Genomic DNA, 13620 nt, shown 5'->3' on the forward strand with positions numbered 1-13620 from the left:
TCGCTGGATCCAGGTGGTCACTCTGCAGACGTTGCCGTACACCCCGGGGTGGCCGCAGTGTGGTCAGTGTGGTCAGTGTGGTCAGTGTGGTCAGTGGTCACTCAGTGGTCACTCAGTGGTCACTCAGTGGTCACTCACGGGTCACTCGCTGGATCCAGGTGGTCACTCTGCAGACGTTGCCGTACACCCCGGGGTGGCCGCAGTGTGGTCAGTGTGGTCAGTGTGGTCAGTGTGGTCAGTGGTCACTCAGTGGTCACTCAGTGGTCACTCAGTGGTCACTCAGGGTCACTCAGTGGTCACTCAGTGGTCACTCACGGGTCACTCGCTGGATCCAGGTGGTCACTCTGCAGACGTTGCCGTACACCCCGGGGTGGCCGCAGTGTGGTCAGTGTGGTCAGTGTGGTCAGTGTGGTCAGTGGTCACTCAGGGTCACTCAGTGGTCACTCAGTGGTCACTCACGGGTCACTCGCTGGATCCAGGTGGTCACTCTGCAGACGTTGCCGTACACCCCGGGGTGGCCGCAGTGTGGTCAGTGTGGTCAGTGTGGTCAGTGTGGTCAGTGTGGTCAGTGGTCACTCAGTGGTCACTCAGTGGTCACTCACGGGTCACTCGCTGGATCCAGGTGGTCACTCTGCAGACGTTGCCGTACACCCCGGGGTGGCCGCAGTGTGGTCAGTGTGGTCAGTGTGGTCAGTGTGGTCAGTGTGGTCAGTGGTCACTCAGTGGTCACTCAGTGGTCACTCACGGGTCACTCGCTGGATCCAGGTGGTCACTCTGCAGACGTTGCCGTACACCCCGGGGTGGCCGCAGTGTGGTCAGTGTGGTCAGTGTGGTCAGTGGTCACTCAGTGGTCACTCAGTGGTCACTCAGTGGTCACTCACGGGTCACTCGCTGGATCCAGGTGGTCACTCTGCAGACGTTGCCGTACACCCCGGGGTGGCCGCAGTGTGGTCAGTGTGGTCAGTGTGGTCAGTGTGGTCAGTGTGGTCAGTGGTCACTCAGTGGTCACTCAGTGGTCACTCACGGGTCACTCGCTGGATCCAGGTGGTCACTCTGCAGACGTTGCCGTACACCCCGGGGTGGCCGCAGTGTGGTCAGTGTGGTCAGTGTGGTCAGTGTGGTCAGTGTGGTCAGTGTGGTCAGTGTGGTCAGTGGTCACTCAGTGTCACTCAGTGGTCACTCACGGGTCACTCGCTGGATCCAGGTGGTCACTCTGCAGACGTTGCCGTACACCCCGGGGTGGCCGCGCTGGCCGCACACGGCCATGCCCCAGGAGACCACGCCCTGCAGGAAACCCCCGCACACCAACGGACCCCCGGAGTCACCCTGCGGACACACGGACAGATGGACACATGGACAGATGGACACACGGACAGATGGACAGATGGACACACGGACACACGGACAGATGGACAGATGGACAGATGGACACACGGACACACGGACACAGGGATGGACAGACGGACACACGGACACACGGACAGATGGACAGATGGACACACGGACACAGGGATGGACAGACGGACACACGGACACACGGACACAGGGATGGACACACGGACACACGGACACAGGGATGGACACACGGACACACGGACACACGGACACACGGACACACGGACACACGGACAGACACACGGACACACGGACACACGGATGGACACATGGACACACGGACACACGGACACACGGACAGATGGACACACGGACACACGGACAGACAGACGGACACACGGACACACGGACACACGGACACACGGATGGACACACGGACACACGGACACACGGATGGACACACGGACACACGGACACACGGACACAGGGATGGACACACGGACACACGGATGGACACACGGACACACGGACACAGGGATGGACACACGGACACACGGACACACGGACAGGTGAGATACAGGTGAGATTGGACAGGTGAGACTGGGCCAGGTGAGACAGGGCCAGGTGAGACTGGGACAGGTGGGACAGGTGAGACTGGGCCAGGTGAGACAGGGCCAGGTGAGACTGGGACAGGTGGGACAGGTGAGGGCTGTGGGACATGGCCAGGTGAGATGGGGACAGGTGGGACAGGTGGGACAGGTGAGGAACATGGCCAGGTGGGACATGGCCAGGTGGGGCAGGAACAGGTGGGACATGGCCAGGTGGGACATGGCCAGGTGAGGAACACGGCCAGGTGTGACAGGGCCAGGTGTGACAGGGCCAGGTGAGGAACACGGCCAGGTGTGACAGGGCCAGGTGTGACAGGGCCAGGTGTGACAGGGCCAGGTGAGGAACACGGCCAGGTGTGACAGGGCCAGGTGTGACAGGTGTGACAGGGACAGGTGGGCCAGGGCCAGGTGAGGAACACGGGCAGGTGTGACAGGGCCAGGTGTGACAGGTGTGACAGGGCCAGGTGAGGAACACGGGCAGGTGGGACATGTCCAGGTGGGCCAGGGCCAGGTGAGGAACACGGGCAGGTGTGACAGGGCCAGGTGTGACAGGTGTGACAGGGCCAGGTGAGACGGGACAGGTGGGACAGGTGGGACAGGTGGGACAGGTGGGACAGGTGTGACAGGGCCAGGTGAGGAACACGGGCAGGTGTGAGGGGCTCACCTGGCAGGAGTCGACGCCGCCCTGGGGCACACCTGCGCAGAACATGTTGGGGGTGATGGCGCTGCCGTAGGCGCGGGCGCACTGCTCCGGCCCCACCGTCTGCACCTGCGCACACTGCAGGTCCCGCGGGAGCTTGGCTGCACAGGTGAGGGGACAGGTGAGGGGACAGGTGAGGGGACAGGTGAGAACAGGTGAGGGGACAGGTGAGGGGACAGGTGAGGGGACAGGTGAGATCAGGTGAGGGGACAGGTGAGGGGACAGGTGAGCACAGGTGAGGGGACAGGTGAGGGGACAGGTGAGGGGACAGGTGAGGGGACAGGTGAGATCAGGTGAGATCAGGTGAGGAGAAAAACAACAGCAAATTCCCACTTTGGGGTCACTGGGACCCCAAAATTCCCAGGATTTGCCCCATTTTGGGATCATTTCCAGACCCAAAGGTGCTCATGGGACCCCAAAACACCTCCACAGGTGAGAACAGGTGAGAACAGGTGAGAACAGGTGAGAGAAAAGCCAAAATCCCCAGGTTTGGGTCAGCAGAACCCCAAAATTCCTGGGATTTGCCCCATTTTGGGATCATTTCCAGACCCAAAACACCTCCACAGGTGAGAACAGGTGAGAACAGGTGAGCTCAGGTGAGCTCAGGTGAGAACAGGTGAGAACAGGTGAGCTCAGGTGAGCTCAGGTGAGATCAGGTGAGAACAGGTGAGCACAGGTGAGCTCAGGTGAGAACAGGTGAGAACAGGTGAGCTCAGGTGAGTTCAGGTGAGGGAAAAACCCGAAATTCCCGGGATTTTCCCCATTTTGGGATCATTTCCTGCCCTGGAGCTGCTCCGGAGCTCCCTGGGGTTCACCTGGCCAGGTGAGGGCACCTCCAGCTCTGGCACACCTGGGGACACCTGGGGACACCTGGAGACACCTGGGGACAGCTGGGGACACCTGGGGACACCTGGGGAACACGTGGGGACACACCTGGACACACCTGAGACCTCACCTGGGGACACCTGGGGACACCTGAGATCCCATCTGGGGACACACCTGGGGACACACCTGGGGACACACCTGGGGACACCTGAGACCTCACCTGGGGACACCTGAGCACACCTGGGGACAGCTGAGACCTCACCTGGGGACACACCTGAGACCTCACCTGGGGACACACCTGAGGACACACCTGATCCCAGCCCCACCCCTCCAGGTGTGCACAGGTACCTCCAGGTGACTTGGTGGTGCCCCAGCCGCTGACGCTGCAGGTGAGGCCGGCGCGGGGACACCTGAGACCTCACCTGGGGACACCTGAGACCTCACCTGGGGACACACCTGGGGACACACCTGGGGACACCAGGGGACACACCTGGGGACACACCTGAGCCCCACCCCCCCAGGTAGGTACCTCCAGGTGATTTGGTGGTGCCCCAGCCGCTGACGGTGCAGGTGAGGCCGGCGCGGGGGCACCTGGTGGCCGGGCGGATCCTCTTGACGTGGGGCCCGAAGCGCACAGGTGAGTCCAGCCGCAGCAGCATGAAGTCGTTGTCGTTGCGCCGGGGGTCGTACCTGGGGTGCACCTGGACGCGCGAGACGCGGCGCACCTGGCCAGAGCCCGCCCGCAGCGAGCTGGTGCCGATCAACACCTGCAGCTCCCTGCGGGGACAGGTGAGGGGACAGGTGAGGGGGACAGGTGAGGGGGACAGGTGAGGGGGACAGGTGAGGGGGACAGGTGAGGGGGGACAGGTGAGGGGAAGAACCTGGGACAGGTGAGGGGGGACAGGTGAGGGGGAGAACCTGGGACAGGTGAGGGGGGACAGGTGAGGGGGGACAGGTGAGGGAGACAGGTGAGGGGGGACAGGTGAGATGGGACAGGTGAGGGGGAGAACCTGGGACAGGTGAGGGGGGACAGGTGAGGGGGGCAGGTGAGAGGGGACAGGTGAGATGGGACAGGTGAGGGGAAGAACCTGGGACAGGTGAGGGGGGACAGGTGAGGGGGACAGGTGAGGGGGACAGGTGAGGGGGGACAGGTGAGAGGGGACAGGTGAGGGGGAGAACCTGGGACAGGTGAGGGGGGACAGGTGAGGGGGACAGGTGAGGGGGGACAGGTGAGAGGGGACAGATGAGGGGGACAGGTGAGGGGGGAGAACCTGGGACAGGTGAGGGGGAGAACCTGGGACAGGTGAGGGGGACAGGTGAGGGGGGACAGGTGAGATTGGAACCATGGGACAGGTGAGGGGGGACAGGTGAGGGGGGACAGGTGAGGGGGGACAGGTGAGGGGGGGACAGGTGAGGGGGGACAGGTGAGGGGGGACAGGTGAGGGGGACAGGTGAGGGGGGACAGGTGAGGGGGGGACAGGTGAGGAGGAGAACCTGGGGACAGGTGAGATGGGACAGGTGTGACAGGTGAGATGGGAACCATGGGACAGGTGAGGGGGGACAGGCGAGGGGGAGAACCTGGGACAGGTGAGGTGGGACAGGTGAGATTGGACAGGTGAGATGGGACAGGTGAGGTGGGAAAGGTGAGGTGGGACAGGTGAGATTGGACAGGTGAGGGGGACAGGTGAGGGGGGACAGGTGAGGGGGGACAGGTGAGGGGGGACAGGTGAGGGGGGGACAGGTGAGGGGGGACAGGTGAGGGGGGACAGGTGAGATGGGACAGGTGAGAGGGGACAGGTGAGGGGGGACAGGTGAGAGGGGACAGGTGAGGGGGGAGAACCTGGGACAGGTGAGGAGGAGAACCTGGGACAGGTGAGGGGGAGAACCTGGGACAGGTGAGAGGGGACAGGTGAGGGGGGACAGGTGAGGGGGGACAGGTGAGGGGGACAGGTGAGGGGGGACAGGTGAGGGGGACAGGTGAGGGGGAGAACCTGGGACAGGTGAGGAGGAGAACCTGGGACAGGTGAGGGGGACAGGTGAGGTGGGACAGGTGAGATTGGACAGGTGAGATTGGACAGGTGAGGTGGGACAGGTGAGGTGGGACAGGTGAGGTGGGACAGGTGAGGTGGGAACCATGGGACAGGTGAGATTAGACAGGTGAGGTGGGACAGGTGAGATTGGAACCATGGGACAGGTGAGGTGGGACAGGTGAGGTGGGACAGGTGAGGTGGCTCCACCATGGGAGGTGGGGCATTGGTTACCCCCCACCCAGGTGTCCCCAGGTGTACCCAGGTGTGTTCAGGTGTATCCCTGGTGTGTCCAGGTGTGTGTTACCTGTCCCAGGTGTGTGTTACCTGTCTCAGGTGTGTCCAGGTGTGTGCTACCTGTCCCAGGTGTGTGTTACCTGTCCAGGTGTCTCACCTGACCGGCTGTCTGCAGTGTGCAGCTGTCAGCACCCACCGTGCGCTCACCAGGCTCCCCCAGGTGTACCCAGGTGTCCCCAGGTGTATCTCAGGTGTACCCAGGTGTGTTCAGGTGTCCCCAGGTGTATCTCAGGTGTGTTCAGGTGTATCTCAGGTGTGTTCAGGTGTGTTCAGGTGTGTTCAGGTATACCCAGGTGTGTTCAGGTGTGTTCAGGTGTGTTCAGGTGTGTTCAGGTGTATCTCAGGTGTGTTCAGGTGTGTGTTACCTGTCCCCAGGTGTGTGTTACCTGTCCAGGTGTCTCACCTGAGCGGCTGTCTGCAGTGTGCCGCTGTCAGGACCCACCGTGCGCTCACCAGGCTCCCCCAGGTGTACCCAGGTGTACCCAGGTGTACCCAGGTGTACCCAGGTGTACCCAGGTGTGTTCAGGTGTATCTCAGGTGTGTTCAGGTGTGTGTTACCTGTCTCAGGTGTATCTCAGGTGTCCCCAGGTGTATCTCAGGTGTACATTACCTGTCCAGGTGTACTCACCTGACCGGCTGTCTGCAGTGTGCCGCCGTCAGGACCCACCGTGCGCTCACCAGGCTCCCCCAGGTGTACCCAGGTGTGTTCAGGTGTATCTCAGGTGTACCCCAGGTGTGTTCAGGTGTGTGTTACCTGTCTCAGGTGTATCTCAGGTGTGTTCAGGTGTACATTACCTGTCCAGGTGTACTCACCTGACCGGCTGTCTGCAGTGCGCGGCCGTCAGGACCCACCGTGCGCTCACCAGGCTCCCCCAGGTGTCCCCAGGTGTGTTCAGGTGTATCTCAGGTGTGTGTTACCTGTCTCAGGTGTACATTACCTGTCCAGGTGTCTCACCTGACCGGCTGTCTGCAGTGTGCGGCTGTCAGCACCCACTGTGCGCTCACCAGGCTCCCCCAGGTGTACCCAGGTGTGTTCAGGTGTATCTCAGGTGTCCCCAGGTGTGTGTTACCTGTCTCAGGTGTACCCAGGTGTATCTCAGGTGTATCTCAGGTGTACCCCAGGTGTACCCAGGTGTGTTCAGGTGTACATTACCTGTCCAGGTGTACTCACCTGACCGGCTGTCTGCAGTGAGCTGCCGTCAGGACCCACCGAGCGCTCACCAGGCTCCCCCAGGTGTCCCCAGGTGTGTTCAGGTGTATCTCAGGTGTGTTCAGGTGTATCTCAGGTGTGTGTTACCTGTCTCAGGTGTACATTACCTGTCCAGGTGTACTCACCTGACCGGCTGTCTGCAGTGAGCCGCTGTCAGCACCCACCGTGCGCTCACCAGGCTCCCCCAGGTGTACCCAGGTGTGTTCAGGTGTATCTCAGGTGTACCCAGGTGTGTGTTACCTGTACCCAGGTGTGTTCAGGTGTACCCCAGGTGTATCTCAGGTGTCTCACCTGACCGGTTGTCTGCAGTGTGCGGCCGTCAGCACCCACCGTGCGCTCACCAGGCTCCCCCAGGTGTCCCCAGGTGTATCTCAGGTGTGTTCAGGTGTGTTCAGGTGTGTTCAGGTGTACCCAGGTGTGTGTTACCTGTACCCAGGTGTATCTCGGGTGTGTCCAGGTGTGTGTTACCTGTCCAGGTGTACTCACCTGACCGGCTGTCTGCAGTGCGCGGCCGTCAGCACCCACCGTGCGCTCACCAGGCTCCCCCAGGTGTACCCAGGTGTGTTCAGGTGTGTGTTACCTGTACCCAGGTGTACCCCAGGTGTACCCAGGTGTACTCACCTGACCGGCTGTCTGCAGTGCGCGGCCGTCAGCACCCACCGTGCGCTCACCAGGCTCCCCCAGGTGTACCCAGGTGTGTTCAGGTGTGTTCAGGTGTACCCAGGTGTGTTCAGGTGTATCTCAGGTGTGTTCAGGTGTATCTCAGGTGTGTGTTACCTGTCTCAGGTGTACATTACCTGTCCAGGTGTACTCACCTGACCGGTTGTCTGCAGTGAGCCGCCGTCAGCACCCACCGTGCGCTCACCAGGCTCCCCCAGGTGTACCCAGGTGTGTTCAGGTGTATCTCAGGTGTGTTCAGGTGTATCTCAGGTGTACCCAGGTGTGTTCAGGTGTATCCAGGTGTACTCACCTGACCGGCTGTCTGCAGTGAGCTGCCGTCAGGACCCACCGTGCGCTCACCAGGCTCCCCCAGGTGTACCCAGGTGTGTTCAGGTGTATCTCAGGTGTATCTCAGGTGTGTTCAGGTGTGTGTTACCTGTACCCAGGTGTATCCAGGTGTACTCACCTGACCGGCTGTCTGCAGTGCGCGGCTGTCAGGACCCACCGTGCGCTCACCAGGCTCCCCCCGCACAGGATCTGCCCCCGTTTGGTCAGGGCCACCTGGAACGGCCGCTGGGCCACCGAGCACGGCCGGCCCCCGATGATCCGGGACTCGTCCTCCTCGGGGACTGCGGGGGGAATTAATAATTAATATTAATAATTAATAATGATCCGGGACTCGTCCTCCTCGGGAACTGCGGGGGGAATTAATAATTAATATTAATAATTAATAATGATCCGGGACTCGTCCTCCTCGGGAACTGCGGGGGGAATTAATAATTAATATTAATAATTAATAATGATCCGGGACTCGTCCTCCTCGGGAACTGCGGGGGGAATTAATATTTAATATTAATAATTAATAATGATCCGGGACTCGTCCTCCTCGGGAACTGCGGGGGGAATTAATATTTAATATTAATAATTAATAATGATCCGGGACTCGTCCTCCTCGGGAACTGCGGGGGGGATTAATAATTAATATTAATAATTAATAATGATCCGGGACGCGTCCTCCTCGGGAACTGCGGGGGGGGGGGGAAGAATAATCAATAATTAATAATTAATAATTAACAATTAATAATCAATAATCATTAATTAACAGTTATTATTAATAATTAATAATTAATAATTACTAATTAATAATTAGTAATTAATAGTTATCCATGACTCGTCCTCCTCGGGAACTGCAGGGGGAAAGAATAATTAATATTTAATAATTAATCATTAATAATGATCCGCGACTCCTCCTACTCGGGAACTCTGGGGGGAATTAATAATAATTAATCATTAATCATTAATAATGATCTGCGACTCATCCTTCAGAACTGTGGGGGAAAACAATAAATAATAATTAATAATCAATAATTAGTAATTAGTAATTAATAAATACTAAATAATAATTAATAATTAATATCATTTAATAATTAATAATAATTAATAATTTATAATTATGATCAATAATTAGTAATTAATAATTAGTAGTTAGTAATTAATAGTTATAATTAATAATTAATAATCATCCGCTACTCGTCCTCCTCAGGAACTGTGGGAAATTAATAATAATTAACCATTAATCATTAATCATTAATCATTAATCATTAATAATGATCCACGACTCTTCCTCCTCGGGAACTGCAAGAGGAATTAATAATAATTAATCATTAATCATTAATCATTAATCATTAATAATGATCCGCGACTCGTCCTCCTCCGGAACTGCCGGGGGAAATTAATAATAATTAATAATCAAGAAATAATAATAATTATTATTAATAATAATTGATAATTAATGATTGTAATTAATAATGATCCGGGACTCTTCCTCCTCGGGAACTGCAGGGGGAAATGAGACTATTAATAATAATTAATAATTAACAATAATGGGGAAAAATAAAAATAATGGAGGGGGAAAATGGGGAGAAAACAAGAGAAAATGGGAAAAATTAATAATAATAATAATAATTAATAATGATCCGCGACTCATCCTCCTCTGGAACTGCGGGGGGAAAATGGGGAGAAAACCGGGGAAAATGGGCAAATTATTATTATTATTATTGTTATTATTATTATTATTATTACTATTATTATTAATAATAATATATAATATATATAATTATAATACATATAATATAATAATATATAATATTATATAATATAATAATGTATAATATATATAATATAATAATAATAATAGCAATAATAATAACAATAGTAGTAATAATAATTAATAATAATAATAGTAGTAATAATAATAATAATAATAATAATAATAATAATAATAATAATAATAATAATAATAATAATGGAGGGGAAAATAATGGGGGGAAATGGGCAAATTAATAATAACGATGATAATTAAAAATGATCCATGACTCGTCCTCCTCGGGACCTTGTGGCCACCTTGAGAGTGACCACCTGGACCTGGGACCACCTTGAGAGTGACCACCTTGAGAGTGGCCACCTGGACCTTGTGGCCACCTGGACCTTGTGACCACCTGGACCTGTGGCCACCTGGACCTGTGGCCACCTTGAGAGTGACCACCTGGACCTGTGACCACCTGGACCTTGTGACCACCTGGACCTTGTGGCCACCTGGACCTCAGAACCACCTGGACCTTGTGGCCATCTGGACCTTGTGACCACCTGGACCTGGGACCACCTGGACCTGGGACCACCTGGACTTGGGACCACCTGGACCTGGGACCACCTGGACCTTGTGGCCACCTGGACCTGTGGCCACCTGGGCTCTGTGGCCACCTGGACCTTGTGGCCACCTGGACCTGTGGCCATCTGGACCTTGTGACCACCTGGACCTGTGACCACCTGGACCTGTGGCCACCTGGACCTGTGGCCACCTGGACCTTGTGGCCACCTGGACCTTGTGGCCACCTGGGCTTCGTGGCCACCAGTCCCAGGTGGATCTCAGGCCCCTCTGGGCTGGTGGCCACCTGGACCTTGTGGCCACCTGGACCTGGGACCACCTGGACCTGTGACCACCTGGACCTTGTGGCCACCTGGACCTGTGACCACCTGGACCTTGTGGCCACCTTGAGAGTGACCACCTGGACCTGTGACCACCTGGACCTGTGACCACCTGGACCTGTGACCACCTGGACCTGTGACCACCTAGACCTGTGGCCACCTGGACCTTGTGGCCACCTGGGCTCCATGGCCACCTGTCCCAGGTGGATCTCAGGCCCCTCTGGGCTGGTGGCCACCTGGACCTGGGACCACCTGGACCTGTGACCACCTGGACCTTGTGGCCACCTGGACCTTGTGGCCACCTGGGCTCCGTGGCCACCAGTCCCAGGTGGATCTCAGGCCCCTCTGGGCTGGTGGCCACCTGGACTTGTGGCCACCTTGAGAGTGACCACCTGGACCTGGGACCACCTGGACCTGTGACCACCTGGACCTGTGACCACCTGGACCTTGTGGCCACCTTGAGAGTGACCACCTTGAGAGTGACCACCTTGAGAGTGACCACCTGGACCTTGTGACCACCTGGACCTGTGACCACCTGGACCTGGGACCACCTGGACCTGGGACCACCTGGACCTGGGACCACCTGGACCTTGTGGCCACCTTGAGAGTGACCACCTGGACCTGTGACCACCTGGACCTTGTGACCACCTGGACCTGGGACCACTTGGACCTGGGACCACCTGGACCTTGTGGCCACCTTGAGAGTGACCACCTGGACCTGTGACCACCTGGACCTGGGACCACCTGGACCTTGTGGCCACCTTGAGAGTGACCACCTGGACCTGTGACCACCTGGACCTGGGACCACCTGGACCTGGGACCACCTGGACTTTGTGACCACCTGGACCTTGTGACCACCTGGACCTTGTGACCACCTGGACCTGGGACCACCTGGACCTGGGACCACCTGGACCTTGTGGCCACCTGGGCTCCGTGGCCACCTGGACCTGTGACCACCTGGACCTGTGGCCACCTGGACCTTGTGGCCACCTGGACTTTGTGACCACCTGGACCTTGTGACCACCTGGACCTTGTGACCACCTGGACCTGGGACCACCTGGACCTGGGACCACCTGGTCCTTGTGGCCACCTGGGCTCCATGGCCACCTGGACCTTGTGGCCACCTGGACCTTGTGACCACCGGGACCTGTGACCACCTGTCCCAGGTGGATCTCAGGCCCCTCTGGGCTGGTGGCCACCTGGACCTTGGGACCACCTGGGCTCTGTGACCACCTGGACCTTGTGACCACCTGGACCTGTGACCACCTGGACCTTGTGACCACCTGGACCTGGGACCACCTGGACCTGGGACCACCTGGACCTGGGACCATCTGGACCTTGTGGCCACCTGGACCTTGTGGCCACCTGGGCTCCATGGCCACCAGTCCCAGGTGTCTCTCAGCCCCTCTGGACCTTGTGGCCACCAGTCCCAGGTGTCTCTCAGCCCCTCTGGACCTTGTGGCCACCAGTCCCAGGTGTCTCTCAGCCCCTCTGGACCTTGTGGCCACCTGTCCCAGGTGGCTCTCAGCCCCTCTGGACCTTGTGGCCACCTGTCCCAGGTGTCTCTCAGCCCCTCTGGGCTGGTGGCCACCACCCCTGGCCGTGCCAGCCGTGCGGGATTGGGACATCGGCCGGGACTGGTGGGACTGGTTTGGACTGGTGGAGATTTCCGGAACCTCCCGGCCTCTGGAATCCGGAGCCTCCTCCCACGGCCCCATCCCCAATTCCGGGAGCCCAAATCCCGGGATTCGGGGGGATCCATCGGGGAGGAGCTTCTCGGGAATTCCAGAACTTTCCGGGATCCTCTGGATCCTCTGGATCCCGCGGGAATTCCCTGGGAATTCTCCCACCCTGAAATTCGGGAATTCTCCCAAGTTTGGGATCGGGAATGCCGGGATTGGGTCAAAAATCGCTGGGATTGGGTTGGGATCCCAAATTCCCGGCTGGAAAATCCCGGGAATTCCGGGCGGAATCCAATCCCTCTCCTTGGGAATTCCCAGTGGGATCCAATCCCTCCCTGGGAATTCCCGGTGGGATCCGATCCCCCCTTGGGAATTCCCGGTGGGATCCAATCCCCCTCCCTGGGAATTCCCGGTGGGATCCAATCCCCCTCCCTGGGAATTCCCGGTGGGATCCAATCCCTCTCCTTGGGAATTCCCGGTGGGATCCAATCCCTCCCCTTGGGAATTCCCGGTGGGATCCAATCCCTCCCCTTGGGAATTCCCGGTGGGATCCGATCCCTCTCCCTGGGAATTCCCGGTGGGATCCAATCCCTCTCCTTGGGAATTCCCGGTGGGAATTCTCCAAAACCGCTCGGCTGGGGGGGAAAAGAACCCAAAATCCATCGGATCCGACCCAAAATTCCCGGAGATCCCAGAGGAGGAGGAGGAGGAGGAGGAGGAGGAGGAGGAGGAAGAAGAGGGATTTCTCCATCCCGGAATTCCCGGGGAAAATTCCCAAAAAACGCCACTCACGCTCCTGGCTGCCATTCCCGGCTCCCTGAGCCTCGGATCCGCCGAGGAGGAGGAGGAGGAGGAGGAGGAGGAGGGAGGGGACGAGGCCGAAGGCTCCGGGTCCATCGGGAGCCATTCCTGGCAGGGAAAAGGAAAAAAAAAAAACCGGGATCAGCCCCTGGAATTTTTTTGGGAGGAGGGGTCTTGGGTCTTTTCCCGCGGGATTTTTGGGATTGAGGGAGTTTGGGATTTGGGGAAGGATCGACCCCCCCCCAAAAAAAACCCCGGGAATTCCGTGGGAAAAGCGGGAATTTGAGGGTTTTCCCTTAAAAACCGGGATGGGAACTTTGGGAATCCCCCCTGGGAATTCCCGGGATTTTCCTCCCAAAAAAAACCCGGGAATTCCGTGGGAAAAGCGGGAATTTGAGGTTTTCCCTTAAAAAAACGGGATGGGATCTTTGGGGATCCCCCCCGGGGGGGGGTCAGGGAAGCCCCCCGGGAATTCCCCTCCCCAAAAAAC

The 13620-nt window shown here is 57.5% G+C and overlaps 1 protein-coding gene across 1 annotated transcript; it reads right to left on the bottom strand.

The window, feature by feature from the left end:
- Positions 1-1158: 1158 nt before the first annotated feature.
- On the bottom strand, positions 1159-13238 carry LOC131590176 (kallikrein-14-like). The gene is made up of 5 exons (XM_058860077.1): positions 13122-13238; positions 8129-8291; positions 3998-4245; positions 2608-2744; positions 1159-1326 (listed from the first exon to the last, which is right to left on the bottom strand). Exons 1-5 carry the CDS (start codon positions 13234-13236, stop codon positions 1177-1179), a joined length of 813 nt encoding a protein of 270 aa, XP_058716060.1. The 5' UTR covers positions 13237-13238; the 3' UTR covers positions 1159-1176.
- Positions 13239-13620: the final 382 nt, after the last annotated feature.

This window comes from Poecile atricapillus, chromosome 32 (genome assembly GCF_030490865.1).
Source record: "Poecile atricapillus isolate bPoeAtr1 chromosome 32, bPoeAtr1.hap1, whole genome shotgun sequence".
Lineage (NCBI taxonomy): Eukaryota > Metazoa > Chordata > Aves > Passeriformes > Paridae > Poecile > Poecile atricapillus.

Coding starts and splice junctions, on each gene's coding strand:
- LOC131590176 (XM_058860077.1), bottom strand. CDS start 13,236: ATGGCTCCCGATGGACCCGGAGCCTTCGGCCTCGTCCCCTCCCTCCTC. Junction 8,292..13,121: donor CGGGAATGGCAGCCAGGAGC/GTGAGTGGCGTT, acceptor TTCCCCCCGCAG/TCCCCGAGGAGGACGAGTCC. Junction 4,246..8,128: donor CACTGCAGACAGCCGGTCAG/GTGAGTACACCT, acceptor CTGTCCCCGCAG/GGAGCTGCAGGTGTTGATCG.